A 26800-nucleotide genomic window follows, 5' to 3' on the forward strand; every position below is an offset into this window, starting at 1 on the left:
GCCCCTCCTGGGGCTCCAGCCCCTTCCCCTGCTCTGCTGCCCTTCCCTGGAGAAGCTCCAGCCCCTCCATGTCCTTTCTGAAGTGAAGGGCTCAGAACTGAACACATCACTGGCCTCAGCAGTGCCCACTCAGGGGACAGTCACTGTCCTGGTCCTGCTGCCACACCATGGCTGGAACAGGCCAGGTGCCAGTGGCCTCTTGCCCACCTGGGCACACCTGGCTCATGTTCAGCTGCTGTTGAGCAGCACCCCCAGGGCCTTTCCCACCAGGCCCCTTCCAGCCTCTCTGCCCCAGCCTGGAATGTTCCATGGGGTAGGTGTGGCCAAAGGATATAAGTTCTTTATTTTTTATTTCACCTGGCTCTTAATATCAGCCCCCTAAACCTGCTGTATCTATTACCTCCATCACATCATGAGCTTTCTGCAACAGCTTTGCTTCTAAACTTTCTTCCACCCTGTTTCTGAAAGGGACCATTCCTTGCCCCAGAAACTCTCAACAGAAACAATAAAACATTAAAGGCAACCTGTTAAAGAAGTATTAGCAGGCAAAACTTAAAGAAATGCCCTGGAAAGTCTGTCAGTGAAACACTCAGCTGCTGGCCATCAAGGGTTCAGCTCATATGGTCTCATGTTTACATGCTTTGTCCATTTTTATCTACAATTTATTTTTATTTAAAGCTGAGTATCTCTCTGGCCCTGCTGTGCCATGTTTCCTGTGTTGAACACAGTACACAAAACAAGCCATATAGAAACAAAAGGATACTTTAGAGATGTGAGTAGGAAGCATCCAAATTCAGGTGGAAAAATGGTTTTTAAGCAGAGACATCTGTGTGTACAGAGCATTATTACTGCTTGCTGTATTTAATTACAGATAGCTTTGTTTTGCTGCTTTTGATGGAGAGAGGAAAAAGCCAGCAGAGGTAGTGGCCACACACCAACCTTCTACTGTAAACACCCAGAAAGGAGGGCTGGGGGAAAAGTCTGTTATTGCTCCATGGGAGTCCAGCAGCACAGGAGCACAAGAGTGACACAAAAACGGGCTGTGCTGTCACGAGGTCTTGTTTGGCAGAGCCAGACAACGAGGATCCGTTACAAGACATGGTGGAATGTTTGTTTTTGTAGTACTGGATTTCCAAAATCCATGCTCTTTTTGTGGCTGACAAGCCCCCTCCTTTCTTTGCCTCGTTCCTGCAGCTGTCGGAGGTCTGCACCCCTGCCTGGAAAACATGAGCACAGCACAGCAAAAATGTGCATCATTCATGTGCCATCAGACAATGCTTGGGAGAGTTACAAAGGAGGGGAGGAAGAGGAGAAGGAGACCACAGCGCTGCAGTAATTTGCATTATTTCTACTTCCTTTGCAATAGTCACTTTTAGCTTTAAACTGTAACAGCTATACATTTCATAGCAGCTTTATCACTCTTCAGCATTATTAGGTTTTAATTCACACGCCCTCACAACCACGTAAAATTTGGCAGAGTGTCTGTGTTCTAACACATACTTTCATTTTGTGTTGGTAGCATTTCATATATAGGAATGAACAGAAAAGCAGAATTTGTGTTGTGACCTGTTGCTTACCTCAGGGATTTCCACCATGGTCCATCCTTAATGCTTTGTGCTGTGCAGAACCTCCTGGGAGCACCACTGGGATTTCAGTGGGAATCAGACCAGGCCCTGGCTGCCTCACATCACTCACTTTTCCTGGATCCAGCAGGAAGATCCAGCAGCAGCTCAGCTGGAGCATGGCCTCTGCTCAGAGCACAGCTGAGACTGCTGCCACAACCCAAAGCTGAGGCTGGACAAGGCCCAGGTTTGGGTTTGTGCTCACATTTGGGCCCTGCAGTGAGCACAGGAGCCAGCACAGGGCAGCCCACGTGGAAATCCAGCTCCAGGCACTGGAGGCACCTTGCTGGGCCTCCACTGACAGTTCCTGCAATTCTGCCACGTGCTGAAGCCACACAAACCCCAGTGTCCAACTGGGCAGTTTTACCATGCTACTTTCAGTGCTTTTAGGACCACAAACTGGAACAGAGGCCCATTGCAATTCTGTTTGCCAGGGACTTCGTTACCATTTAGTCTTCAAAATTCCCCTTGTCTTGGTATTAAATACATTAGTTGCCCACTGTGAGGCAAGTTCTCTAAATGACAAGCAGTTGAACTTGAATTTTTCTTACTTGACTTGCACATTCATACTTATCTTACTTTATTATGAGGGGCATTGAAGTTTTAACATAACAGCACATCTGTGGCAATTTACTTCCTTACCAACCAAGTTCACTTTGATGATGACTGGGTGCTTATAGAACCACTGGACAAACAAAAAAGGAGATTTAGAAATATTATAATTAGAGCAAATAGGAAAAATAGCTCAGATTCCAGATGCTAGAAGGTATTTTAATGCAGACCATTCCAATAATCTGAAATAAGGACAACGTACAAACTGGGAGCATTTGAAATATGTTTATTCAGCAGCTATTACAACCAACCTCCAAAAAACTGGAGTCCCCTCTAGTTTCTGAACCGTGTCAAGTGATGAAAATGCCTTTAGGGTGGAAGCTGGACAGTGCACTCCTTTCTGAGATATACATCTAACAGGGATTAATCTCTTTGAAAAGGCAAAATATAAATATATACACTCTAAATTCACAACAACAGCTTCAACTACATTAATTCAAGTGGGGTAACAGTGGACAAACCCACATCATGTAAACTGCAGTCAGGAAAATCTCTGCTCTCTGCTGCTCCCTCCTGCTCCCAGGTCCCGTTCTGGTTTACATTCTGGGATCTGCCTCTGGCAGAGCTGGAACACGGAAGCGCTGAAGTGCTGGATCTCAGGGGCTGTGCACGGGACCGGGCCTGGGGCTCTGCTCTCTACACGTTGCTCAAGGCATCCACACCAGGGAGAACCTTACCTGGGGGCAGAGAAAACACAGCAGCAGCGTTAAGGACCTCTCAAACAACTTTGCAACATTCAAAGAGATGTAATGTTAAAAAGTGAATCAGGAATTAGATGTTGAAAATGAAGAGTTTGGCTCCATGTTGACTGTGGTGTTCACAGGGGTCTCAGGAAGAGAGAGTCAGATCCTCATCTCTTCCATGTTTCAGAAGGCTTATTATTTTATGATATATATTATATTAAAACTATACTAAAAGAATAGAACAAAGGATTTCATCAGAAAGCTAGCAAGGAATAGAAAGGAATGATAACAAAAGCTCATGACTCTCAGAGTCTGAGCCAGCTGACTGATTGGCCATTAATTAGAAACAACCAACATGGTCCAATCAAAGATGCACCTGTTGCATTCCACAGCAGCAGATAATTATTGTTTTTCTTTTCCTCTGAGGCTTCTCAGGAGAAAAATCCTGGCAAAGGGATTTTTCAGAAAATATCATAGCTGCAGTTGACCACGGTGGTTTCACGGGCCTGCTCCACACAGTGAATCCACCCAGAGCACAGCTGCACTCAGATGTCAGCACAGATTCCTAACACAGCCCAGCCATCAACCCTCAATTAACAGCAATGGCACATTTCTGTCCAAGTCTCTGCTAGGGCCAGATCCAAACACCCAACATCCTCTTCCATTAAATTTGATGGCAAACAGATTTTTGATTGGATTTAGGGAGTTGCTGCATACTTTTTAAAATCCGTAGTGGCATGTAAATAGAATTCTGGGGAGTGTGGTAGAAATTTTAAGAATTAATTAAGAGAAAAAGCCTCCTATGAGTCTCAGGTGTTTAAATATCTAAAACACTCAGGTTGAGACATTTACATGTCTCTTTCCAACTGATGGAATCAAAGAATATTCTCATCTTTGAGTACAAGGGCCTAGATGAATAAAGTGCAACATTCTCTAAAGCATTTTTAGCTTTTTGTCCTACTTTAATAATGAACAGACAGCACTCTGGTTTTGCCTTTCCTCAGAAAAACAACCTTCTAATGCTCAAGCTGTGCAGCAGGACTGAATTGTAACACTGTTCACAACTCACTAGTTTGCTGAGTTTTCAGGGATTTTTCCCCTTTCTTGATCTTCAGAAGCTTTTCTAATTAGCCAGACTTCCGTTACATTTAAAAGATCACACACACAAACCCATATTTTGGGCCAAAACTTAGACAAGTTTGTGCTTTTGAATACACAGAGTTTCCTTCGAGCCATCTGCATTCTTTCCCTTCCCCATCACTCCCTAGGCAACAGAAACAAAAGCTCTGTCTCCCATCTTACTCCTGCAAACAGCAGCTGCAAGGCAGTTTATTGAAGTTTCTCCTCTCCAGAGGAGCTGACAGCATTGGATAATTTACACACACTGGGAAACGGCAAATTACCAGAGGAAATGAAAAGTCGTTTAGAGAACAATGGAACTCGTTACAAGAATCCCTTCAATCCTCACCATTTTGAATTCCAAGCACCCTCGTGCAGGTTTCTCGGTGAGCACTAGAGGGCTCCCCAAAACCAAGGGAATTCCAAACAGGAAGAAGAGACTTCTGGCAAGAATTCCAGACTGTTCTGATGAGGCTTCCCTATCAGAAACCGGGCATTTTCAACAGGCTGGTTGGCATGTCCTGAGGGATCAGTGATAAAATCCAGCCCACTCTTGTTTTCTATCCCAGTATTTTCGCTTTCTGGGAGAAGCGTGCTGTGCTGTCTGCAGGAATATTCCATTTTCCTTCCTCTCTTCCTCTGTGAGGGCTACAGAACAGGAGAAGAGGAGCTTGTAGCTCCAAAGCTACCTGTAACTAACTCCACATGGTGGCACAGAAAAAACATTCCTCTGTGCCCTGATTTGATAAGGAAGTGAGTTTTTTGGGAGTTTGTGGTTAAATTAATTAGTGTTGAGATTTGAATATTGGTATTTGGTGTGGTTACTGAAGACATGGATATGTTTTTGAGAAGATAGGGGGTTAAAAGTAGGGAACTTTTAGGGGAATGTTTTTTTTGTTTTGGTTGGTGAAAGAGGTTAGTGTCAAACCATGACACTGTTGTTGTGCTTTCCTGATAAATGATAATGGCAAAGCACCCAGAACTCCACATTTACTCAAACAAATGAAGATAAAAGAGGATTTACCCTCTAGCAGCTCCAGGCTGGCTCCACCTCCTGTGCTGACATGGCTGACTTTATCCTCAGTGTTCCACTTAGCACAGCAAGTAGCTGTATCTCCACCACCTGTAGCACAAACAGAATCCATGAGACACACAAGAAATTCAGATTTTGTACAACTGAAGGCCCAAGCTAAAGGACAGAGGAGAACTTGGGGAAAATAATTTGACCAGTATTTTTATCACATTGCTGGCCATCACAAGCTTTCTCCATGCATTTAGAAACAGAAGAACACAACTACTTACCAATAATGGTGATGCAGCCTTTTCCAGTCACTTCTACCACTTTGTCCATCAGGGCTTTGGTTCCTTTGGCAAACTTGTCCCACTCAAAGACTCCCACTGGACCATTCCACACGATTTGCTTGGCCCTTCCCACAACTTCAACAAACTTCTTCACACTCTCAGGGCCACAGTCCAGGCCCTAAGGGAAGTGAGAGAAGTCACTCACTGCTGACCCCCAGCTCAAATCACCCATGCCCAGCCAGAAGCCTCCCCCTCACCCCAGACATGAAACAAGAATTTCTCTCTATTCACAGACAGATTTGCCAGCAGCTGCTGCAGGAGGGTGGAGTCTGGGGGGTATTTATCTTCCTAACACTTTTTAATCTTCCAGTAAGTCAATTTTAAATCAATGTCAGATTCTTGAAGCCTTAGTTAGAAAACTTTGCCAACCCTACTTCAATTCTAGTCAAATAAAAGGGATTTCTACTGCATTCAGATCTGCATGTTGGGAGAGGAATTTTGCTGTTTTAATCCAAATCTCACAGAAGCTACTTTAGACTTAAAAATTCAGAACAAACAGGGCTTCAATTTCATTAAGCCAACAGACTCCACACAGCTTGCCAGCCCTCAGGAACATTTGCCAAGGCTCACAATTACTCTTTCTACTCCTTTAAGAGGTGTCCTACCCACCCTATTCCTTACTGCTCCCCCTGTCAGTCCCTTTCCCATTCAAACCTACCATCCAGCCAGCAGGAATGCCTGAAGCCACTGTGGCCTCCCCAGTCTGTGCATTCTCATCAAATTTGTCAGCAGTGATGAAGTCAACAGGCAGAGTGATCTTCACACCGTTCTTCTCTGCCTTGGCCATCAGGTCCTTGACAATTTTTGATCCCTCTTCATCAAACAGAGAGTTGCCAATCTAAAGAAAACATTTGGGAAAAGTAAGAGAGGTGTTTGTTTAGCTTCTGGTCATGACATCAGCACCCAAACTGCTCAGAGAGCAATTCTGGAAATATTGTTTTCTTGAAGGACATGGAGAGACGTGGCAGCAATCTGAGTTCTGCAAAGGGATTGTCAAGTAATTTCTCAGTGCTCCCTACTCTTGCAGAGAGCCAAGAGAGCCTGTGCTCAGTCCCAGAACATGTAAGGGGCATTCAGACCACATTCTCCACTAGGAGCAGACACAGAATTGTTCTCCTCATACCTCCATGTTGTTGAGCACTTTGAGGAAGGTGAATGCCATTCCACCACCAATGATCATCTCATTGACCTTATCCAGCATGTTATTGATCAGCTGGATCTTATCCTGAACTTTGGCTCTGTAAAGAGAAAAGGAAAAACAACGAATAATGAATATTGTTACTTTGGTTTGTCAAGGCTGTTCTAGAGAATGATCCAACAAGAATTGTTTGGAATGGACAAAAAGAGAATTTTGCAAGTTAGCAGGCCAGTATTAAAATTCAACTTACTAGAGCATTATTCAGCCCTCCATTTCTTCTTTTCTATTTAAATACAAACCTCATTTAGCCCTTTAGAGCCTGATTTCCCCTGACTGCCCAGCAGAACCTGTTGCATAATGAGAGGTCATGTCAATTTACAGAGTTCAGAGCCTGAGCACTCCTGTACCCTGAACTGGGGGAAAAGGTCACTGACAATGTCTGGGCCACCTCATGGCTCTAACTGCTCTCCTGGCTCATCTGGGCAAAAAACTGCTGGGGACTGTGTCGATTTGGGGAATGACAATGAACAGCCAGATTGTATCATCACAGGAGCAGATGTAACAGCTAGCTCCTCTCTAATCCACATCTCAGGAGTCAGCTACAAATCTAACTGCAGGTACACTTGAAAGGAAAGCACTTGCTTGAATAACATGTCATTTGTTAGGGCAGTTAGAGAAATACAGTCACAATGTTCTTGAGCCTTACCCTCCAAGGATTGCCAAGAAGGGTCTCTCTGGACTCTCTAGGGCCTTGGCAAAATAATCCAGTTCTTTCTTCATCAGGAAGCCAGCAGCCTTCTGAGGCAGATTGACACCTACCATGGAGCTGCAGAATTAAAGTACAAAGTGAGGAAAGGAAAAATTTCCTTTTTCCGCGAGACATGGGGGTGTAGAAACACGCCCATGTCTCAGAGCATTACAAAGCCAACCCTTTAGTCAGCTGCAGCAATGAGAACAGCTACCACCTGCATGAAAACACACACAGGGGCTTTGTTTTCCTAGTTTGGTAAGAGAGCTATGCGTGCTTCACTTCTGACATTGGTTTTTCACAGAAATATTGGTCTGCAAGACATTTATCATCTCAACTAAGCGATCCAACAAACCAGAGGACAAATAAGAATAGCCAAGAGCAGGGATTTCTTCTTCCAAGAGGATCACTGCAGTTTGCAAGTATACATATCTAAACACACTCCATGAAATAATAACTCTGGAGCAAATTATCTTTTGGAAAAGAAGGCTGTTGTGATTGCAGGACAATTTACACAAGCCCTAAGCAAGTAACTGTTACATCTTCAAAGTCTAAAAAAAGCCAATTCAAGTCTAAAGATCTTGTTTCAAGAGACAAACCTGAAAGAGCATACACTGATGACAACTACCTCCAGTAAATCCACTACTGAGGAACAAACACAGCACAATGATAGTGGGGTAGCCCAAAAGGAAGTTAGAACTCCTTGGGGGCAGTATTTGATGGGCTTCCATAGCAGATATTGTTCTACAGTTCTGCCTGGAGAAGGGAAACAGGTACCCACCTGTGAGCTCGGTGTGCAGTGCCAAAAGCATCGTTGACATAGACATCTCCCAGTTTGGAAAGAGAGGCTCTGAAAGCCTCCACTTTTGCAGGCTCAGCCTTGATCTAAAAAGAGAAAGAAGGACAAGTCTGTACCCTGAGACTTTGACTCTGAATCTGAGCTCAAAGTCAGCTATTTGACTGAAACCCAAAGCAAAGATCAGTTTGAGGAACTCATCAGTTCATCCAGCGGGTCACTGTTTTCATTTGCTTTTTCCCAGTCCAGCAAAAGCAACGAAAAAGTTTAAATGGTTTAAATTCCACCCTAAACTCCCCTAGACTGCTATTGCTGAAAACTGTTCACACTTCTGATCTGCAGCACCACAAACCTTTCAGTCCCTCTCCAACAGATTTCCAGTGTTGTGTGGGGAACACAGGTAGCACAGGAAGGGTGTAGAGAGACAAGGCAGAGATCAGGCTAAACAAACTCATGCTCACTCACTGAACAAAGCAAGCACAATCTCCAAGAGACACAAGTAAAAGGTTGAGCTCCTAAAGGACTGACTTAGCAACTGCATTGAGGATTAACCAACGAACAGTCTGATAAAAGGCCTGCACACTACAGCAGGCCACAGTGAAAGCAGCCAGTACTGGAAATGCAGCTATGTGTAGTATGTAGTGGGTAAGAACAGGTGTATTTCTTTTAAAAGACTCCTCCAAGCATCCTACTAAATCCTCACAGGATGGCTTATGCAGTTCAGCTCTCCCTCCCAGCATGAAGAGACAGCAGAGCCCACTGGGGCAGCAGGTGACTGCTCAGGGGGAGCCGGCAGCCACTCGGTGCAGAAAACAGCCCAGAATGGAGTCAGGCCAGCCCCTCTCCAAGGGCTCTGCTCATCAGCTCAGCACCCCAGGGAGGCCTCTGCCAGCACCAGATGTGACACCACAGGGACAATGGCAGGAAGGCACTCCAAGAGATGGCAGCAGGGTTCAGCACAGCTTTGGGGCCCTTTTTAGCAGAGCCTGAGCAGGAGACAAGTGCAAGGGACCACAGAGATTCTGCAACAATGCTGCCAACTGCTCCCTCACTCAGCAAAGTGCCTGGCTGCACAGAGAGTAAGTGCTGCAGTTAGAACCAGTTCCATCTGTGAGCAGAACACAAGAGGCTCTGACAGAAGGAACCACCACCACTGCATTTACTTTGGAAAAGCACAGTTTAAGCAGCAGTCAGCAACCTGCAATCCTGTACTGCATCACTGTTTCCACAGCACTGATTTTAGCTGTTAGGAGAGGCAGCTCTGACACTGGCACCTCTCCCCTGACGTGCTCAGTGCAGTGTGTGCTTCCATATGCACACACCCAGCTAAATCACCTAGGAATTACAGAAACACACAAAACCAAGGGACTGCCTCCCAGAGAAAATGAAATTCTTGCCCCACTCTTCTCCCTGCCACTATACCTGCAGTGACACACAGGTCTTGCAGTGAATAATTCCAGATTTGCTCAAATTCCCCCTGCCATCTGCACAGGCTCACCAACTCTGTGCTGTGTTCCTAAGCTGCAGGAGTCCTGTGTCAGCCCATAAAGGGCAGCACTCCCTGTCAGCATTCCCTCCAAGCACTGGATCTCTGTAAGCCAGCGGGGTCACCATCGCTAAGAAAAGCAGCTGTCTGGAGCAAGCACTCTGCTGACCTTCAGCAAAATGTCAGAGGTGCAAGGCAGCCTGGTTCTAGAGAACTGCTCTGAAGAGCAGACAGGCTTAGAGGGTTTGATAATCCCTGTGCTGCAGAAATATTAGCCATGTAACCCAAAAAGGAAGCATCATTCTTATGGGCCTGGTGGCAACAAACTGTCTCCAAATTGGTTTTCATTTTAGACACCCAATACTGAAGTGTAATAAGCAGCAGTTTCTTGCACAGCTCTATTTTGTTTTTTTCTCCTTTTTTGACAGAGTCATATATAGCCTTTCACTTTAGCTGTTTCATCTTGGAAATTCACTGTATTCCACTCAAAGCTTTTGCACAACAGTGGGACACACTGAACTAAAGATCTCTGACATCCTGTTAAGAGCAGGTTCACAATCAGTGTGTTAGAGAGGCTGCTGGCTCCTTGTCAATCTGCACCAAAGAGCAGGTAAGACCAGAGCAGGCACACATGAAGTTTCACCTTGTTCCCTGAAGCATCTTTGCCTTTGCCTTCCTCTTCAACGTGGAATCTGAGGTTCTCCAGCAGGATGACTGAGCCAGCAGCAGGATTGGCACAGGCATTCTCCACCTCAGCACCAACACAATCCTTCAGGAACAACACCTCCCTGCAAACACAAGACACACACACACTGTAACCTCACCAGTGGCTTCCTGGTGGAAAGAAAAACATCCAGGTCCCCTGGCAGGGAGGGCCTGGTGCACACCAGGCTGCTTTTCCACTTTACCTGCCCAGGAGTGCCTTCAGCTCCACAGCTACTGGGGCCAGGGAGAACTTGTCAGGCATGGGGACACCATCCGGGCGACCCAGGTGGCTCATGAGAACCACGGACTTGGCCCCATGGTCCAAGCAGTGCTTGATGGTAGGAACAGCTGCCTTGATTCTGTAACAGGACACAACAGCTAATTAATAAGCACTCAATTAGAGTTTACCAGGCAAGCAGATTAGTACCACTTACACATGAGCCCTGGGAGCTGTCCCTCAAAAATGACAAAAGAGACAGAGCACAAGATCTGGACAGAACAATTCCTCAAGAAATCATCAACAAAATTCTCCATCCCAGCCTGTTTGCATGCATTTCACTGTTATCTTCCAAGCAATGTAGGACATGAATTAAAATGCATTTTGTAATCTAAATTCTGCTGATTGCTCAGCTAAGAAATGCCAGGACACACCTGAACAGTACCAGGCTCCCTGGGTTACTCTGGGATCCTGCACCAGTAGAGAAATGGTGAGCAGTGAGAACATTGTGGTGAGCAAAGCTGGCACCTCCTGCAAGTGGCAGACCAGCAGGGCAAGACAGCTGGCATCACTGTTTGTAAACTCCAGGGTTTTGTGTGCTGCACAGCAGCAATTATTCTAACAAAGACAACAAGTTACCACAGCCCCAGGGTAAGCAGGAGGCACAGAGACTCCTGGATAGTGAGAGAGACAACTTTCACACACAGCCTAAGGGATGTGGCTGTGAAATGGCTACAGCCAGTTTAGAAGTTTAACTTAATCTCTAAAATAAGAGATTTTTTCCCATATGCTTTCCACAGCAAGTATCAGCCTTGTATTTAAGTGTAGTTTGCTAGCAACTGCAGGGGGTTTAATTAAAAATTGTTAGACTTTCTCTGACACCTTTAATATTCTGGTTTGAGCAGTGACAGCTTAATCATGGTAATGTTCCAGGTACTGGGATGAAGTCAGAGACACAGCAGACTTTAGGGCCTCCATTTGGGATGGAAATTACAGCTCACCTCTGATTGTTGGTTATTTTGTGATCCTTCATTGGAACATTGAAGTCAACCCTAAAAAAAAATCAGAAACAAAATTTAATATTCAACAGATTTTTTTTAGTACTTATTTAATTAATATTCAACATATGAGTGAGGGAACCTGCCAGTAAAGGTGTTGGCTAGAGTTAGATGTTCACCTCTGCCCTGTCGACAAGTTCTGTTCTGAAATCAACGTGTTATCAGCCATTTCTGCTTGTGATAACACCACAAATGGAGAAAAACTACTGCTAGAATAACTCAGGAAACCTGGGTCACCAACACATCCTAATGCTCAGGACCAGAGCAGCAGTAATGCTGAGCAGGAAATAAACCCAGACACAACTTTTCATTTTTAAACAATATGATTTCAGATCTCAATGAGGAACATCCAAAGGAAAGAAAATTAACTACGACTAGTGACCTTGTGTCCTCAAATGAGGCTTCAGAAATACTTGGCTGGACTACTGTGGCCAGCAGGCAGTTCAAGGAAGCTTTAACTTCTGTCCTCTGCAGCTCTAATCTCCCTGCTGTGGCTTATCACATTCTCCCTGGAAGACCTGACTTGGATCTTGAGGTGACTTCCTGAGCCGTGCCAGCTGCAGCGCTGGCAGGGAGGAGTTTCAGGGCCCGTTCTCCTGGCATCCCTCGTGCCCATGTGCAGGAAGCAGCATTGCGTAACCGCGGAGGCAGAAATTGCTCACAGAGCCACGGGAGGGAACACCCATGGCTGGAGCAGAGAGCAGAGCGTGCATCCTTCATCTTTCTATACATTAAAAACATCGCGTTCAGCAAGCTGCGTGAATGAATCCCCCTGCAGCCCACTCAGCACGTGAAATAAACGGGAAGAAAAGACAAAAGCTGCCAGCAAAACAGGAGTAGCTGAGCAGAAAGAAATTGAACTGGCAGCCCCACAGCACAGTGGTCGAGTTCTAGAAGGGGCAAAGAAAAGCACCATTATCCTAAAAGGAGAGAATAAAAGGATAGTTTGCTTTACAGAGCCATCAAAACTACAAAAGAAAGGTCCAGCTCAGCCTTCTTGCCCCCTGCAGACCATTGAAATCTGAGCTCCCCTGAGCCCTCTCTCCTCCCCATTCTCAACTTTTCCTGAAGCTTCGGCACTAGGACCCGAAGCTAAGCAGGATGTGAGTACGCCAAAATTACCATGAACACGAGGAGAAAAAGAAGAGGTATCGATTTTAGTACTACTGAGAGCACGTGGTGACTCGTTTCAGGAGACACGGAGCCTGGCAGCTCACCTGCTGTGTTTGGGTAGCCCCTCGCGGAACAGCAAAATTAATTAATTAGCATTAATTAACGGAGATTTTGAGCGGGCAAACTCAGCCCATCGCTTGCCAATGCACGGCTGCTCTCTGTAACATGACTCAGAAATGGAAAAAAACCAGTCAGATGGCCAAAAAAATAGTCAGGTACAGAGTTCTAGAGAGATCTTTTGTTGTACCAGACTTAGAAAGTGCGCGGAAATCCGGAGCAAGCTTCTTCAGTACTTGCTACATGGGCTGGTTTCTGATAATAAAATCAGGGAACTAGTTCAAAACAAGGTTGAAGAGACAAGGGGTAAAAAGAGCAAGTTGTCTGTCAGACTGCGAATAAGAGCAGCTATATTTTTGCTATCCCTGCCTACGCACAGAGCAGATAACACACACACAGTAACCACGTTATAGTGACCTTGAACAAACTACCCCATAATTAAAGTATTTCGAGCAGGACATATCACGATGTAAATTCGTGCCCTTATCTCCCAGGACTTAGCAATAATTTTAACATGAGGCGTTCAGACACTGATGCTTTATAAATAAGCAATGACTGCCTATTTTAGGGTTTCAGACCAGGATGTGCTGAAAAAAACTGCGGTGACACCCCACCCCTGGAAGTGTCCAAGGCCAGGCTAGAAGAGGTTTGGAGCAACCTTTCTAGCAAAAGGTGTTCTTGCCCTTGGCATGGGGATGGAAAGAGATGGGCTTTAGGTCCCTCCCAACCCAAGCCATTCTGTGATTCTATGGTTCGATTCCTGCTAAGAAATTAATTATTACTGGTATTTGGACAGCTGAGCAGAGCCGTATCTTCACTTTTTTATTGCAATGCTTTTTGAATTTGCATTAAAGAAAAAAATTACTGGGAAATAAGCGAGGTTTGGGGTAGCTCTCTGGAATAAAAGCACGGCAGGCTGGCTGGATTTGCCCTGCAGCCTCCTGTGGCCGACACACGTGCGAGCGAGCGGGGCGATCCAGGGCGGCGGAGCCGGGCCGGGATTTACACCCTGCCCGGCCACCATGTACCCGCAGGGGAGCCGGGCCGGCTCCACGATGATGCAGGAGCCTTTCCAACACCGAGTGAGCGACAAAATTGAAATTAAAACCGCACAAATCGACACGCGCCCGGTTCGGCCAAGGGGCTGCTACCGGGGGGCACCGGTCCGGCCCCAGCGTGGAGCATCGAGCAGGGCGGGCCTCAGGCGACGCACATTCCCCCCGCAACGCCTCACCTCATGACGACGCGCTTGCCCTTCACGTCCACCTTGTCCAGGGTAAGTTTGTTGGAGAGAGACATGTTTGCTGCCGGCCCCAATCACTCCACTCCCACAAAACCCGCTCGGCTCCGCCGCCTCCGCGTTCTGCCGCAGCGCCGCCCGCGCCGCCACCACCCAGCGCGTCTGGCCCCACCCCCCGTCAGCGATTGGTCCGTGCTGTCCTCTCTGCATTTCTATTGGTCAAGCCTCCTGTCCGGCAGAGGACATCCCTCCTTTCGGGGGCGGGGCTGCGGCGCCAGCCCCGGTCACGTCCCACACGCAGCCGCCGCTCCCTGAGGGTGCCGGGAGAGTCCGGGGTCCTCTCCCGGAGCACCAAATTAACGGTTCCGCACCTTATCTGAAGGAAAATCACCCATAAATGGTGTCTAAACGTGTGTCGGCTGGTGGGAATCCTTCAGATGAAGGGCAGGCACTTCACGGCTGAGCCATAGGCCTGGGGCAGGCCATGCGTCCACTGTAAAGGACGAGACAAAACCCGGGATATTTTTAAGTGACCTACATAAATACTTCTCAAGACAAGTGGGGACAAAACAACTCTTTGAAGGGATACACCTTGCAGCAGCATCGTTTAGTAGAATCACGGAGTGGTTTGGGTTGGGAGGGACCTTAAATATAATTTCGTTCCACCCCCTGCCGTGGGCAGGGACACCTTCCGCTATTCCAGGCTGCTCCAAGCCCTGTCCAACCCAGCCTTGGGCACTCCCAGGGATCCAGGGGCAGCCACAGCTGCTCTGGCAACCTGTGCCAGGGCCTCACCACCCTCACAGGGAAGATTTTTTTTCCTAAAACCTAATCTCAACCTACTCTCTCAGTTTGAGTCCATTCCCCCTTGTCCTGTCACTCCAGACCCTTGTCAATAGTCTTTCTCCCTCTTTCTAGTAGGTTCCCTTCAGGTACTGCAAGGCCACAAAACCTTCATTTTTCCAGGCTGAACAATCTCAGTTCTCTCAACCTTTCCTCATAGGAGTAGTATTCCATCCCTCTGATCATCTTGGAGCCTCCTCTGGACTTGCTCTGTGTCCTTCCTGTGCAGGGACCCCAGAGCTGGAGGCAATCCTAACCCTGCCCTCTGCCAAGTCACAGCCATTCCCTGTGCTGTCACTCCATGCCTTCACAGCAGGTTCTGGGCGCAGCCCAAAATCACCTGCCCCAACACACGTGCAGCCTCTAACACAGTGCACTGGGCTGTGCATTGGGTGACAACAGCACAGTGCAATGCACTGTACTGGGTGAAAAAGGAGCTCATGGTCTTTTGTGTTTTACCCATAGGATAGGCCCTTCTGTTGCTGACAGGGTTATTTTTTTGCCACGCTCACAAAAATGTACAGATACCGCTGAGAAAGTGGTGGTGACAAAATCAGTTCTCTGCTGACAGGATGGTGCTGGAGGGAGTCAAGAGAAGGGCAGCAGAACTGGGGAAGGGTCTGAAGAGTCAGTCCTATGAGGACCAGCTGAGGGAGCTGGGAAGGGGCTCAGCCTGGAGAAAAGGGGGATCAGTGGGGACCTTGTGGCTCTGCACAGCTCCTGACAGGAGGGGACAGCCAGGGGGGTCGGGCTGTGCTCCCAGGGAACAGGGACAGGAGGAGAGGGAACAGCCTCCAGTTGTGCCATGGGACGGTCAGGTTGGACATCAGGAAGAATTTCTCATGGAAAGGTTGTTAAACATTGCAATGAGCTGCCCAGGGAGGTGTAGAGTCACCATCCCTGGAGGTGTTCAAGGAAGGACTGGATGTGGCACTCAGTGCTCTGCTCTCATTGATAGGGTGGTGATCGGTCAAAGATCAGATCCAGTGGTGTCAGAGGTCTTTTCCAATCTAAAAGATTCTCTGATTCAAATGAGCATGCACTGACAAGAAATGAAACACAAAGGTACCTAGAGAGCCAGACTAGTGCACTGCTCACACATGGGTGAAAACACCCAGCCTGAGGCAGAAGGGTGGGAGTCTCCTGCTGCAAGACTCAGGAAAGCCTGCATGGGCCTCCCAGACATGTTAAAGGTGTTGGTCCCAACAGCAATAAACCCTGAAATACACAGGTGGGAACAAACTGAGGGTGACATGAAATCTCCTGTGAGGTGGTCACCAATTAGGATAGAGGAGTTTGTCAGTGTGTGCCACTGTAGTTTATCTCATATTGCTGTAAATCTACAATCGAGGTTCAAATTAAATTAGGTGCAGTAATGGTCTCAACGTTGACTGCAGATTAAATCTGGGGGGTACCCAGGGGTCCCTCCTGTGACATAGCAAATCAGACCCAACCTTGCAGTCACCAGGTGGGTCCTTGTAATCCAGAGCCTGTGGACAGTGATCACAGTGTCCCCTGTGAGCAGGGACATCTGGAAGTGTCACTGTGAACCCAGCCTTCACCAAGGCCTGAGAGTCAAACCCTAAAGTGGTCCTGGACCCAGCCTCCCCTCAGGAGCTGGGATCCCCTGCTCAAAGCACAGCTGGCCACAGCTGGCTTCCAATCCAAGCCAGAAGCACAAGTGACAGCAGGTGAACAAACCTTAGAAGCACTTCAGTGAGGAGACAAGGGAGGGCTTCTCTGGATCCACAGGAGCTGTAACTATTTAACTGGTCTGAAATGAATCCCTTTCTTTCTTCCTGTACTACTTCATGCTGTGCTGCTTTCTCTGAAGGCAAAGGTTAAATTCCTCAATGCTGACTCAGAAAGGAAAGCTCTTCCCAGCTGCAGCCCACAACTCTGCCTTCCCTGGGAAATGGGTTCATTCATTAGGACAAGGCTTTCATTTCAAAAGCTCTCCTGTCACCTCCTAGGGGTAAAAATGTGTGAAGCAGGGGTGTCTCAGTGTGTGGTGGCACAAACACAGTATCCTGTGTTTTGGGACAGCCGTGTGCCACAGCTGAGGGACAAGGGACAGACAGCAGGACACTGGTGAGTCCCCAGGTAAGATAAGATATTCAGCAAGAAAGGACCAAGCAAGCCATAAATAAAAATGACCAAGAGGACTCTACTCCACAGGACCAACTCCACTATATCCCATAGGTTAGGAGAGTGTTGGATAAGAGGCCTGGAGCAATCTTGGTGCACTTACAAAGATCATTGTTCTGGCAGAAGTGCAGCTCACTCAGTGTTGTCTGGTTTTATCCTTGTTTGCTTTTTCTCCTTTTTTTTTTTTGTGTGAAGAACATGAGATAGAGAAATAGGGAGGATGTCAATGAGAACTTGAGGTGGCAGAACACAATTACAGATGGGAAATGGCCCAGGCATGAGAATTTGTAAAAGGAGTTACAAAGAATGGGGAAGATACACAGACACACGTTCAAAGCTCACTTCCATGCTTGAGTCACCTCTCTGTCCTTCCCTCCTGTTGTGAAATACTTAGAATATACTGCAAATATTTAAAGAAAAAAAGCCCATGCAAACAGTTCAACCCCCGCACTTTTAAGTTAACCAGTGCAGCAAAGCCAGGAGGGCAAAGGGCTGGTAATGACAAACCCAAGGAGCTGGGATTAGACCTGTGACCATCCTAGGAAGTCATTTCTAGGAACATGAAGCAGCAGCTGTACTTTAGACTTGCACATCCCTCTCCTGCGTGATCCTGCTTCATTTATCCAACAGGAACAGGACTGGGCAAGTTTAAGCAGACCAAAGGCTCTGGTGCACTGGGGTGTGTTTGTGAGACCAATAATCTGCATCTCCATCCGTGTCCCGTGACCCAGGCTGCAGAAACTTCCTGCTTTTGGAACCACCCACTGCTTTTAAACCTCCGCTTAAAAACAGGCTGCAGCACAAGGTCTGAGTGCCCTGATCTCCTTGCAGGGGGAGATGGTCAATATCCCAGCACAGGGATCGTGTAGGAAAGATAAAAGAGCACCCAATCTGGAAAAGCTGCCTGAAAAACAGGCACAGTGCTCAGAGAATACGGGCAGACATCTCCTGGCTGCTCCCTCACCTGGCCAATGCCTGCAAATATCACTCCCAACACCTGCAGGGACAAAGGCTTCAGGCTGTCCATGCATGAAATTGAATGAGGGGTTAATTAAAAAAATGCTGAAGAATCCTCTGTGTCTCTTCTTCCTGCACCTGAGTTTGTGTGCGTGTGTACAGCTCTCCAATTCTCCTTAAAAATTTATTTTAGAGATGTGTTTAATGGGATATAGACAAGCCAATCTTACCTGATCAGCAGTTTTCCTTCATGACCAAGCAGACATGGTACAAATTCACAGCTACTACTTAAATTGTCCACTCAACTGGAAGAAAAAAACCCCTCACATTGCCCATAACACAGCTCTGCTGTCAAGGCAGATGCTGAATTTGGAATCAGAGTCTGACCTTAAGGGCTTGTCATACTGCTCTGCAGAGATGTGGACTAAAAATGTTACTAAAAAAAAAAAAAAAAAAAAGAAAGAAAGAAAGAAAGAGCATCTTAAAAGATGATGTAGCCACCCTGAACTGAAAACCTCTAAGGAGCAGTTCAAAAATCCATGCAGGAACTGCACTCTGGGAAAATGGATTCCATGAAGCCTGCAAAGGTGATGTTTGAGGCAGCAGAGGCTCCAATGTTAACCCTGGCTGTGGCAGGCTGCAGGAACACAGCATTGCTGTCTCTCTAGTGCCAAAGGCAGTTTTAAATGAACATGAATCCTACCATTACCTACAGTATAGTTTTCTATCAGAGCCCTTAAAGGTGGTATTTGTTCCACTGACTTTTACCATGTAGAATGAACCTCAATTTGATGACATGATTTACCCATTTTTAACAAAACAGTGCTATGGAATGAAAGAGCTCTGCTCACCCTTCACATGTGCTCACTGCCACCAAGGGAGGTGAGGCTCTACCAAACTGAGCTCAAGAAAAACTGAAATCAGGGGCTTGTAACAGAATTTACTCTGGGACAAGTCATGGTTTCACTTAGGAAACATCACTGACTTATCAGGTTTCAGGAAAGGAGAGACATTTTAAATTCCAGGAGAGTCTTAACAAGTTTTAGTTCTATATTAAAGCTGGTGTTTCTTGAATCACAGTGAAGGGTGTTGCCCAGACAAATGCAGATTTTTGTATCACAGCTTAGTCCATAGGATTTGGGGCCTCATGGCTACTTCATGAAGTTTTTATTTCTTTATTTTTAATTCAGTCAGGGCTAAAACAAAAGTTCCATTTGAAACGAGTAGGTTCACACACTGCCTTAACTCAAAATAACTCAAGGCCAAAATTAAATAGTTCCAAGTATTTTGGTTACTATTTTTGTGCAACAAACCTGCATTTTCCAAACCAGTGCTAAAATTGTGGGTTTCCACACCTGATGGGGCATACTAGGCCTGAGACAGTCTAAGAGGATGAAATTACAGGGTTGGATCTTAAGGAGAAGCAAAATTCTTCATCCTGGAAACACTTGGATACAACTTGAACTGGACTTGCTCAGTAAAACCAGTGACAGAACAAGGGTTAATTGGCACAAACCAAAACAGGGGAAATTTCATCCTAACACAAGAAACTCCTTTTTTACTGTAAGGGTGAGTGACCCCTGGCAACTCCTGCCCAAAGGGTTGGAGATGTTACAAACCTCAGTCCTGGGCTCTGCTGGGACAGGCTCTGTGTGAGCTCCAGCAGCCTCTGCTCTTCCCCCATTTGCTAACACAGGGATGCTCCTACACGAGATTATTCCACAATTTCCCAACTTTCACCAGCCCCACTTGCCCCCAGCTCTACAGGCTCAGTGTTTGCTCAAGACTGTGTTTAGCAGAGCTGGAACTACACCTAAACACCAATCCTTGGCCTTTTGCTGAGACAGTTATAGATATTTAAAGGAGATGAAAGAACATGCTTTAAACCAGGCTTTGGATGCTACATTTTTATTACAGAGTTTATAATTGCCATTAGAATGATGGAGGCACAGTCTTAAAAGAATAGGAAACATGAGAAAACATGTTCTGAGATGCAAAGAACTGTAACAGCCCTACATGAACATTCCAAACAGCATTCATTTCTCCATTCTTCATCCCTAAAACTGAATAACAAAAGTTTTCCAGTTTAAAACATTTTGTTGGAAGTTCTAAGCAAAAAATAAGCATAGTTTTGAATAAATAAAAGTGTGTTCTTGCTTACATTGTGTTCTGGCAACTTCATTTTTTTTTTTTTGTATAAAATTTCAAGTGTTTTAAAGTCTTTTAAAAGTAAATTTGGTAAGATTCAAAGAGTAACTTTTAAAGCCTGGAGCACATGTATTTTTTTATTAAATAGAGCACAGGTTTATAAATAGCTAGACACGGAAAACAATAAAATAGACAAAGGAGTAATACAATATTGTTTGTAACTGAGTGTTTCCACGTGATAGTTTAAATTTCTGAATCCAAACTGTCTCCAACAGAAGCAACCTATTTACACATTAAAACATTTACATTTGGGAAAACACTGAGCTCCCACACATGATTCCACTTGCACTGTACATTCAAACAGAAAGGGATTTTGGTTCTTCAACGTAAAGCACCTTTTGTAATATTTTAATCTCAAGATAAGCATCCTAGAAGTCATTACCTCACCCTTGGGGAGTGCTGGACAGAGAACCTGCTTTCAAAAAATCTGAGTTTATCACAACCACCTGGCCCTCACCCTGCCTTGGGCTCAGTTATCTCCTCTCCCCAGAGCCTGATCCTCTGGCTGTCCCTACAAGCTGCTCTCACATCCCTCCCAGCCAGCAGCTGCTGTTCCTTACTGCCTGATAATCATCCTGCACCTCTTTAAGTGTCCTGGTTTGGAAAAAGAGCCTTATTTTGCTGTACCTGGATTAAACACTGAGTTTCACAGAAAATGATAAAGCCTAGAAAAAACACCTGTGTTGGAAAAAAGTTGGAGGTAAAACTGTAAACATTCAACCTACACAGCATTTGGACAATGAAAGGAAAGTGCTCTAAAAATATACCTGGAAATTGTTGAACAAGTTCTTAATGCTGCTTTATTTACTAACCAGGAATTCAACCCTGAATTACGTCCCTGTGGGTAATTCAGTGGGAGGTGAATGTGGCATTTCCAAGCCATCCACTCCCCAGCCAGCACTGAAACTCCCACCTGAAGGAGTGGCCGAGACCACGCACAGCACAGACAGAAATATGGAAATACCTCCCTTGCACCTGCACAGCCATGCCAGGAACACAGAGAAGGAGAGTGGATAAACAGGACAACTGAAATTTTTGCATGATTGTGAAGCGCTAAAACCCATCCTCACACGATCAAACAGCTTTGGGTAAGGATCTGCTTTGTAAAAACAGTTCTGCTGCTGCAAACTGAGAACAAAACCTCATGGAATGGCTGTGCAGTGATAGATCTCAGCATGTAACAACACCACATATTACGTACAAGTGTAATCCAATTTATAAAAATACTCTGTACTCACGTAGAGATATAAAGAACCCAAATCCTGCTACAAAAGTTTTTTTTTTCTTGAACCAGCAGCACATGATACTGCTCCCCTCACTGCAATACAGGTACCCTGATTTCCTCACAACACATCCCCCAGCACAGCTCTTCTGCTCTCACACAACAGGATTTTTCTGGTGGTTCTCAGATAAAATGCAAGAGCTGTTTACTCAGGACTTTTTACATACACAATCTATGCCCTGACATCAGGCTTTGAGTTAAAAAGCAGAACATTAAAGAGAATCTCTTTGTCTTCATCAAACTGAGTATTTCTTCTCTATAAGCACAACTGGTACACATTCACATCATGGACTGCACTTCATTATGAAATTCAACATTATTGAACCCAGCAATTCCTACCAATGACTGCCTCAGCAGAGGGTGGGGACAGCAAGGTTCAGTGAGTAACAAACAGGTAACAGCCACTGCTGATGAGCCTCTCTTTCTCACTGAGGATATTTTTGATATCAATAATTTAATGATCAAGAGCTGCATTTTGATATTGCAGTTCAGCAACAAATGACAACTGTCTGAATTCACAATGCCTGGATCTGCACAGAACAAGCAGAGGGGGTTTGGATCAACCAATGCAGTGATGCTGGGCCATTCCTGGAATACAGACACTTCACAAGCAAAGCCTGAACTGTAAAGACTTTAAAGGCAGTCTGTGACAAACTCCCCTGGTTCATTGGAGTAGTGCCAGTAGATCCTGGTGGTGAGCACTGCTCCTTCCTAAAGCTGAACACTTTGACTAAAACCACCTCACACTGATATTGCATTCAGGTGTTGCAGGAGTTTTTGGCTTAGGAGAGGCTGGGAATGAGCAAACCTCCCAACCCCAAACCTTCATGAAGGCAGAGAGTCAGAGGGCAGGACGTGCAGAGCTCAGTGTGGGGATGGCCCCAAACCTCCCTGTTTGCTGCCACACAGGAATCTGGATCCCATGGAGATGATTTGAAGCCTGGAGTGTGAAAAGCTGGAACCAGATGTTGACAACAAGAAGAGGCATTTGAGAGGACCCATTTCTGGCAGAAGGCAGGCTGTGGGAGTGAGAGGGTTCTGAAGTAAGGCACATCTCTCTGCAAACAGAACCTTCAGGATTTTGCAGATGCAAATTCACAATTTTTTCACACAGTACTGAACTCCACTATGCATAAAATAGCCTGGTATAAGGCTGGGAAATCAGTTTCTGCTTTCTTAGTTTCCTTAATTGTATTTTGACAATTTGCCAAAATAAATGCTATACTGCAAGCTCCATGGAATGGGAACACAGCCCTGTTTGTGAGCATCAACAGCCCTGCACCAGATATTTTTGGTAAGTCTAGATTAAAAACCACAAAAGACTCTGGAAAGTCACTGCAAAAACTACCTCTACACTGAGAAGAAATGCATCCAGAAGACCTCCACAAGGATCAGGACATGCACAGACCTCACGAGAGCTGTTTTGGTTGTGTTTTTTGCTTCAGGGTATTTTTGTTTTGCCTCAGTGGGGTGGGAGGAGCGAGTCTTTCATAAGGCTGTGTCATCATCTTCCCCAAAGTCCCCCACCAGCAGCGAGTGCTTGTCTGGCTCGCTGAGGACGATGCTGTTCACAGAGCGCTTGTCTGAGAGCAGGGAGTTGATGGAGGCCCTGCTGTAGGTGATGATTCGATCCATCAGGCTCAGCTTGGGGGAGCCAGCCCCGCTCTCCTCGATCCCCACGTGCACGCTGATCTCTGACGGGCTCTTGTGCCTCAGCTGGCCACGGGCACGGAACTCCAGCTTCTCAGAGCTCGGCTTCTGGTACCTAGGGAAGGAAAAACCAAAATATATTGCTGCATTCGGATCCCTCCCTGATAATTCCCTGCCAGGTGTGTCAGTCACCTCTCCTTTCCCCTCCCTTGCCCCCTGCCTGTCTGTCCGTCCTGGCATTCCAGAAGGGCCTCAAGTGTTTGGCAGAATTCAAAAGATGCCCTACCCCTGGAGGGACACTGGGCCATCCAGGTGTCCTTTGTCCCTTAAGATGTACCTGGTTGGTGGGATCCCTACCCCTTCCCTCCCCCTCTCCCCGGGGTTCAAAGGAACAGCAACCACACAGTCAGGGAGTTCTGTTGGAGCTATTGCTGCATTCAGAGGCCTGTGGGCCAGAATAAAGCTCTGGATCCAAACCCTCCATCAGAACCGACTCCTTTCCTTCACCATCACCTTAAAGCCTTCTCCACCAGATGTAAACCTGAGCTCCTGCATGCCTGGAATTGTCTCCATGTGCTCAGCTGCAGCATCCAGCTAGCCAAGGGTGTCTCTGGGGTGAAACACCACACATCCAGCTAGCCAAAAGTGTCTCTGGGGTGAAACACCACACATCCAGCTAGCCAAGGGTGTCTCTGGGGTGAAACACCACAGTGCTGCTGTTTGGTCAAGCAGCAAGGATCAGACAAGCTCAGGCACATCCCATCTGGCTATATTGGTAATTATTCCAATAATATATCAATACCTCTGAAGCTGAACTACACTGAAATATGAACTGATTATGCACAAGTCAGAGGCATATATAATTTGACCAACAAGATCTCTCACAAACACACAAAGGCCATTAAGTGTCACAGTCATATTTTCTGAAAAATCTCTTTGCCCAGGATTTTCTCCTGGGAAGCTGAGAAGCCTCAGAGAAAGAGGAAAACAAATTATCATTTCATTTGCTTCTCTTGTGTTGTGCTCACACGTGTTTGGAGATTGTTTCATTGGTTTCATGTGAATTGCTTTGACTTATTGACAATTTTGAATTATTTGACAATCAGGGCCAAGTTGTGTTGGGGCTCTGGAAAGAGTCACGAGTTTTCATTATTATCTTTTTAGCCTTCTGTAAGTATACTTTCTGTATTGTTTAGTACAGTATTCTTTAATATAATATAGTATCATAAAATAATAAATTAGCCTTCTAAGAATATGGAGTCAGATTCATTATTCCTTCCTGCCACGGGGCACCCCACAAATACAATAATTAAGGAATTTCCCATTCTGAACACTTCTGGTTTGTACATCTCTTCCCATTAGAAATTACATTTCTAAACACTGCTGTCTTCTTAACACAGACTTGTGAACTGCTCTTCAAAAGCCTTCAAAATCTCTCACAGTCCCACATTGATTTTCTGTCTCTCCAAATGAAAGACCTGAGCTTCAAATCCAAGTTACAAACCACAAGACTGTTCCTACTCACATCTTTAAGAACAAAGAAGAAAGCACAACAGAGACTGAGGAGGCAGCCATGGCTGCAGATCCCATCCAGGGCTGCAGAACCAAACCAATGGGCAGGAAGACACCTAGAAAATTACATCAGCAGTAAGTTCAGAGCAGGAACACTGCATTATTCATATATTAATAGATACAATTTCACACAGACTGTCCAGTTATACTTGTTTTTTAATGTGTTAGTAAATGGGATTTTAGTTTAAATGACCAATATTTAATATATAAGGATTTGTGGTTTATCCCAACTAGAACCTCAGCCTGAAACTCAGAGGTGGCATGTCCTGCCCACCCTGCAATAAAACTGTTTGTTCACAGGATCAGGCTCTTCCAACAAACCTTTTATCTTGAAGCTATTCTGATGTGCTGAGCACATCCATAGTGTGGGAGGAGGACAGCTCACTGATGCCTTGAGAAGGCTGAGCTAGAACAGAGGCTGGGCAGAGGTAAAGAATAAAGCAGGGATTTATTAAAAGGCCTCAATGGATCCACCTCGGGCAGCACAAGAGCCCAGCCAGGGCTACACCCAAGATGAACCAAAATGGTCACAAAAATCCCCAACTGGTCACGGGGTCTCTCACTTTTATAAGTTCTGGTCCATTTGCATATTGGAGTTCATTGTCCAGTTACAGCTTTAGGTTATGAAGTCCCATCCTCCTTGTTTTTCTCTCCTGCAATTCACTGTTGTTAATGCTTTTGGGGCCTGAGATTTGTATCAGTATCTAGCTGGTCCCCAGCAAGAGAAGGAATTGTTTTGTCTCCCTACTCTGTGAAGAGAGCTCACCAATACTCAATATGAAGTTCAGAACTCCACACTAAAACAGCACAAAATCTGAAAAATATAAAAGCTAAAATTTAAGGTATCATCACAGATACTCCACTGCAACGTCCCCAGGCAGAGAACTCTGCCCTTACTGACAGCCAGAAATAAAGACAATGGAAACTCTCCCACCCAAAGTAAATCACTGCAATCTTCTACTCACTGAGCCCAATCCAGTTAGTGCAGGCACTACTCACACACCTGCAGCTATGGGAACTCCAATGAGATTATAAATTAGAGCAAAGACAAAGTTGATCCGGATCCTCTTCACAGTTTTCCTGGACAAATCTATGCTTGCTACCACATCCATCAGGTCATCCTGCAAGTGAAAATGTTCACTGGAGCACTCAGAGAGACAGAAAGCACACAGGTGGTGTCTTCAGATGCGTTACAGCTCACTACAGTGCACTGGATGGAACAGGCTAAGCACAGTGAGCCCTCTGGAGGCTGCTCTGCTCAGGCCAATCCATCACAATCCCAGTAATGTCCACAGCCCCTCCCAGGACAGCTCCAAACACTGACCACAGCCTGCCAGGGAGCAGCTGATGTGTAGGAAGAAGTGCTGGTAACCCTGGAGGTGCCATGGTGAGTTACCCAAATGTAATTTATGTTTGCCAAAGGACAGGTCACTTTGTCTTCCTTTGCCACTCTCAAACTTTCATTACCTCAAAATGTGCAGTACCCAGAAAATGTGGAAGTTTCTTTCATGGGATAATCACTGCACTAAACACAGTGAAGACAATCTCTGCTCCAGTTCTCCAGCTGATGGAGACTGTGCACCCCTGCATCACCCAAAACACCCTGGGCCTTCTGACCCCTCCTACCTTTAACTCTGATTTCTTACCCTGATGAGAACCACATCAGCGGCCTCGATGGCCACATCCGTGCCCGTGCCGATGGCAATGCCCACGCTGGCCATGGCCAGGGCTGGGGAATCATTGATCCCATCTCCAACCATGGCCACACGCTTCCCTTCGTCCTGCAGCTGCTTCACTTTGGCCACTTTGTGCGAGGGGAGAACCTCTGCAAACACTTTGGTGATGCCAACCTGAACAGAGAGAGAGAGAGAGAGAGGACACAGCTTTTCCAGCAGCTCTCAAAGCTCCTGCCTGGAATGATGTGGCCGGGAAGAGTGAAACCCATTTCATCACTCATGAGCTAAAGTGCAAACCCAGCTCACAATATGAAAACAGCTCTGAATTTACAGTTGATGTTACTTCCATTCAAAAACTTCTTGCAATCTCGAGTCCAAATGTTTTTAAAACTACCATCTTTCACAGCAGAGCAGCCACCAGCAATATGAACATGCCACACCACCCTTC

General features: G+C 45.9%; 2 protein-coding genes across 2 annotated transcripts in view; both read right to left on the bottom strand.

Moving 5' to 3' along the window:
- Positions 1 to 2440: 2440 nt before the first annotated feature.
- Positions 2441 to 14180, bottom strand: PGK1 (phosphoglycerate kinase 1). Its single transcript, XM_030967540.1, has 11 exons — positions 14011 to 14180; positions 11490 to 11540; positions 10475 to 10630; positions 10210 to 10354; positions 8066 to 8169; positions 7243 to 7362; positions 6522 to 6636; positions 6057 to 6236; positions 5339 to 5516; positions 5061 to 5159; positions 2441 to 2911 (listed from the first exon to the last, which is right to left on the bottom strand). Exons 1-11 carry the CDS (start codon positions 14073 to 14075, stop codon positions 2871 to 2873), a joined length of 1254 nt encoding a protein of 417 aa, XP_030823400.1. The 5' UTR covers positions 14076 to 14180; the 3' UTR covers positions 2441 to 2870.
- Positions 14181 to 20228: 6048 nt separating this feature from the next.
- ATP7A (ATPase copper transporting alpha) overlaps positions 20229 to 26800 on the bottom strand; it is a 31973-nt gene continuing 25401 nt past the window's right edge. Inside the window, exons 20-23 of the mRNA XM_030967520.1 lie at positions 26323 to 26526; positions 25680 to 25797; positions 24630 to 24732; positions 20229 to 23219 (exon numbers count right to left, since the gene is read on the bottom strand). Coding sequence (XP_030823380.1) covers positions 22943 to 23219; positions 24630 to 24732; positions 25680 to 25797; positions 26323 to 26526 — 702 coding nt within the window. The 3' untranslated portion in view covers positions 20229 to 22942. The remainder of the gene's footprint in view (positions 23220 to 24629; positions 24733 to 25679; positions 25798 to 26322; positions 26527 to 26800) is intronic.

The sequence above is a fragment of the Camarhynchus parvulus genome, chromosome 4A (assembly GCF_901933205.1).
Source record: "Camarhynchus parvulus chromosome 4A, STF_HiC, whole genome shotgun sequence".
Taxonomy (NCBI): domain Eukaryota; kingdom Metazoa; phylum Chordata; class Aves; order Passeriformes; family Thraupidae; genus Camarhynchus; species Camarhynchus parvulus.